This window comes from Rutilus rutilus (assembly GCF_951802725.1).
Source record: "Rutilus rutilus genome assembly, chromosome: 19".
Lineage (NCBI taxonomy): Eukaryota > Metazoa > Chordata > Actinopteri > Cypriniformes > Leuciscidae > Rutilus > Rutilus rutilus.
The window spans coordinates 13,111,822-13,116,869 of record NC_140232.1 but is presented as its reverse complement, the minus strand read 5'-3'; the positions used below and the strand labels follow the sequence as shown (position 1 = coordinate 13,116,869).

Here is a 5,048-nt window from a genome sequence, read left to right as displayed (position 1 = left end):
TATATGTTACAACAAAACTCTTAAGTTAAAGCTGCAAGGTCATTAAAATGCAGATCTGTGTCACAATTGAATTGAACACTCAGTTATCACTTCAGTAGGTACACCTTTCTAATTCAGTGTATAACCAAGGATACATTATGCTGTGGGCTGACACCTGGAAACAGTCCTCTGCAACTGTGATATACTGTAGATTAATGGTTCCCAACCCTAGTCCTGGAGTAATCCCAGCTCTGCACATTTTGAATGTCTCCCCAATCAGACACCTGATTCAACTCATCGGTTCATTGGTAGAGACTTCTAGACCTGAAATGGTTTTGTCCGATTAGAGAGACATCCGGGGTGGAAGATAAAGTCCCCAAATCTCAATGGTATCTGTATACACATTCAAACCTGCATAACGTATTTAGATCTGTGATATTTCCCATTTCCTCAAATGACAGTGCCAACCAAATTTCCTTAATCATGTGGAAGAAATTCTCATTTTGGTTTGGCATGCCTTCATAATATGTTCTAAAAACTGTAACAGCAACAAACAACACAGTATAAATAAATATAAATTTAGTATTAACTTCATAGATAAATATTCACTAGTTCAATATGTAAAAACTAACTTGATCAATTATAAACCAATTTGGAAAACTATCCAGCTTTTCCCACAAAACATTATTGTGTTGTCCATTTAATGAACATTGGCCACACTTTAGATTTTTCTCAGGCTAGATTTTGTTTTGAACAGACATGTTAGCTTGTACCTTGACATCAAATTAGCATGCTCTTTATACAACATACATTTTTCTATAGAAAGTGCTAAAAAAAGGAGAGGGAGGAAAGGCACGTTGAACTGGAAAATGGAAGGTTTATGACAGAAACTCATAAGCAAATCCTTTCCCTGCCAATGGAGGTGGCTTATTATGACAATACTTGGAGTCTGTGAAGTTCAAGGGCTTCACTCACTATAGGCCAGAACTACAGTACTGTAACATTTCCTGTGTATTGTGTAGTAGAAGCAATGATCTTTCCTGATTCAGACTAGAGACAAGGGGGTGATTCTAGAAATTATATGATGCTATTTATAATTTATTTTAAATAAATATTTTAAAAGAATACAGTGTTTCATCATGCTGTGAAATTGAATTGTTCCTCAAAGTTAGGAGCCTGTTTCATTGTCTGTGAGTGCATGGATTTGGAGAAATGTATTAGCTGACAAAAACTGTAAATGGGTTTTTCATTTTGAAGAAATATTTCCATCATGTTTAACTTAAAATTATTTAGTGAATAACTTTGGTTACACTTTATTTTGTGTTGTTGTTACACTGTAATTATACATTTAAGTAGCCTACTGAGTAATGCTAATTAACTACATGTACTTACTATAGGGTTAGGATTAGGGTTTGGTTTGGTTTAGGGTTGCATGTAATTATGCATAATTTCTAGTTATTACTATAGTAACTACATGTAACAACTTTTTCACACTGTCAGGACCTTTATGAAATTTGTTTATGGAAAAAAAGATTATTCTTCTAACCTATTTAAACCACTGCATGTTGAGAAAAAAGAGAGTCTTAGTTTAATCTTAGTTATATGGAAGAAATATGTAAGTAAAGATGGAAGAAAATATAGCATTTGCGCCTGAAATGATTTATGTTTAAAAAAAAAAATCTATTTAAAAAAAATATGTTTATAATGAGAAATTATTACATAACTTTACTTTTTTTCTTTTTCTTTTTTGTATTATCAGATGTTTTCGTGTATTCATGAATTTTAATTTTAATTTTTGTTTTATTTTATTTTTTTGCAATATCAGAACTCAGGACTGATGTTAAACCTGCTTCTTATGACAAACCAATTATGGAAAAGAACAGTACTATGAACCAACTGAATCCTAAATAGACCTCTACTGGAACTTGGCAGCTTAATGAATTTAATGATGCACTCAGAAACATTTCTCAGCATTATTTCATTTTACATTAAGTTTACATCAGTTTTCAAATGTTTATAATTATGTACACTCACATGAGATGAAGACTAATTTCAGTGATTACCTCTTATCAGCCAAATACTAATCTCATCTTTTAACTTCTCATTAATCATAGCAAGTTTTTTTTTTTTTTTTTTTTATCTCTCTACAATTTTTGAAGCAACATTTATTTATGGCTGAAATGTACATTAAAATCAAGACAATGTTCTTCTCAACATTTTGAGAAATAAAAGCAGAAATGAAGAGCCTCATATAGTTTTCTCAATATGCCATTCCTTCAAAGATCAATTACATGTACGTTTACATTCACTTCTAATCATTTTTTTTTAAAATAAAGAAAGAGGAGTAAATATGCTCTTCAGATGCTTTATTTGTTTGTACAGGTATAATTAATTCAGTAACAATAAAGACTTAGACCTTATGAGTTTCCATTTCAACATTATCAAGTATTTGCTTCTATGTACATTACTGTGAACATGAGATAAACTTAAAAAAAATTATCTTTATTATTTCTATATTTCACAAATCATTTTAAATCACTGCCAACATTGCATAGTGTAAGATGCTCAAAAATGATCTTCATGTAAAGTTCATTGACAAATAAGTATCAGATTTGATGCTGTATTTATGTCATTGTTATTTTAAATGTTTAGAAATGAAACATCAAGGATTGTTAGAATTAGTATTGTGTATGATAGTTACATAAAGGGTGAATGCTCCATTATTAGTCCACTTGCAGTCAGTATGAGGATCTGAAATTTGAATAATTATTAATCATGTGACTGAGTTTGACACCTGAGTCTGAGTTATCAAATACACAATGAGAAACCTACCATCATTCATTAGGTACAAGGATCCTCCCTGTCAAAGCAAAAATAAATACATCTTGAAAAATAAATATGCATGTACAGGAATGATGTACACACACTAATATCAATCTGAATGATTTAAATCTAAACTGACCTGATGATTTCTTCTTGTAGTAAATGAGTCCAGCAGCTGCTAATACGATTCCTAGCACCAGACCAGAGGATCCAATAGCAATTTTATTCCTCTCAGACTCGGGAAGAGAGGGGTCTGTACACACATCACTTTACATTAATACAATATTTACAAATACTGTATATGTGTGTTTCTGTAATAAGAGGACTATTTCATATTTTCTATTTGATCCTACATTGGCGTGTCCAAATATACCATTCACAAATGTAATACTAATATGAGAGTACTGTAGGTGAGTATTTCATCTTACCCCAGTCATAAATCATGGGTTTATTGAAGCTGGCGTGCTCCACCACACAGGAGATCTTCTCTCCAGATTTAGGAGTGTATTCCAGTTCAGAGTGAATCTGGTAGTACCAGTCTCCATCAGCCATCTCCATTGTGGAGGTCACATCTGAGGTCACCTCTTTTCCATCTCTCAGCCAGGACACTTTGATGTGTTGAGGATAAAATTCATATGCGCTGCACATCAGTACAGCTGGATGATTGCCACCAGCCTGCGTCACTGAACTGAGCTTAACCTTTGGTTTCACTGAATCAAGAAGAGTAACATCCTAAACACAGTTTCCAATGCATGTCTCATACGTGTGGGGGTGAAGGGGGGGGGGGGGGGTGAAGGTGGCTGGAGATTTAACAAAAGAAACACTTACTAAAGAAGCCCTAGAAATATTAATTATTTTTACATGAAATGCATACCTTTCATCTAAAAAAAATAAAAATAAAAAATGCCATGCTGATATTAAAACATTTTTCATATTTAATATTAGCAAATATGCTTCTGTAAAAATAACAGCAATGTTAAAAGCAAGAGTTATATGTGTGAGAGTAAAGATCAGAGAAGAGTCTTGTGCCACTTACCTGCTTTATCACGGACAGTCGAGTCAAAGAGTTGAGCACTAGGTTTGCAGAATGTATCAACACCAGCTCTCTCTCTCTGCAGAAAGCTGCCATTGTTCCAGAACTCTGCATTTCTCATTCCATACTCACTAAACCCCACAAACTTACCCAGAGTGCTGTTGAACTGTGTCAATAGATATTTATTAAAATAATGACTATCAATATACACCATATCACTGAGATCAGGGGAGCTGGAGATGCATCTTAACCAACGTGTTGTGTAATATTCATTAGCTGAAAAAGAATGCAGAAGCAGAACATTTGGTTTTGTCAAATAATTATGTAATCAATATAGAAAGAGAAGAACGTTGATTCAGTACATCAGCCTTTTCAAAAAGTACTTTTCAAGGAATATCTACTTTAGATAGAGTCCAACGAGTCACCCTTCTTAAGGAAATGTTGCAATATAATGTAAATAATTTTACTTTTACTTCTGAAATGAATGTAATTATTGTTGATATTTAATTCTATAATTTCAATACCTCTTATTTTACTTACCACTTTCTGCTAGAGTGAACACAGACAGTGTGAATATGAGATGACAACTGAAGAGCTTTAGCAGTGACATTTTCACTCACACTGATTTCCAGCTGAATGCTGCCAGTGCTTTGTGTTCATGTTCTTGAGGTGCTATCTAAGATGACTGGCCAATCAGTCACTGCATGTGTAAGTGTCAAGTGTTGCTAGGTAGTATCCTGCTTTCATTTAAAAACACAAACACTGTTTCCTTATCAATCTGAACAATTGTTACATTATTTAATGACTAAATTAAACAAAAGCTGTAGTGTGTAAAAACTCATAATCCTTACTAGACAAATGATCTATATATTTTTCATCAGTAATAGCACACTAAGATTATGCACCGTGACAATACAACTGCTACAACAAATCTTTTTCCAAAACCAATCATGTTTTCTATTTTATTCATGAGCTGTTTAGTCAGAGCCTGTTCCCTAGGGGAAACCTCTACTGTTTGCAGAACAAAATTTAATGCGGTGTTAAACTGGTAAGAAGACAAGATCCATTTTTGAATGGATGTCAATGGAAATGTTTCAGTATAACTGAATAAACCTTTGTGTGAAAACAGATCAATAGATCATAAATTGACTGCCTGGGTTCTGTAGTGTTACAAATTTATTAAATGTTTAATTTAGGTTCCAATACAATAGTA

General features: G+C 33.0%; 1 protein-coding gene across 1 annotated transcript; it reads right to left on the bottom strand.

The window, feature by feature from the left end:
* Window positions 1-2,328: 2,328 nt before the first annotated feature.
* Window positions 2,329-4,487, bottom strand: LOC311277953 (H-2 class II histocompatibility antigen, E-S beta chain-like). Its single transcript, XM_084388458.1, has 6 exons — window positions 4,376-4,487; window positions 3,839-4,111; window positions 3,231-3,512; window positions 2,942-3,055; window positions 2,812-2,839; window positions 2,329-2,730 (listed from the first exon to the last, which is right to left on the bottom strand). The coding sequence occupies exons 1-5, from the start codon at window positions 4,443-4,445 to the stop codon at window positions 2,814-2,816; spliced, it is 765 nt and encodes a 254-aa protein (XP_084244584.1). The 5' UTR covers window positions 4,446-4,487; the 3' UTR covers window positions 2,329-2,730; window positions 2,812-2,813.
* Window positions 4,488-5,048: the final 561 nt, after the last annotated feature.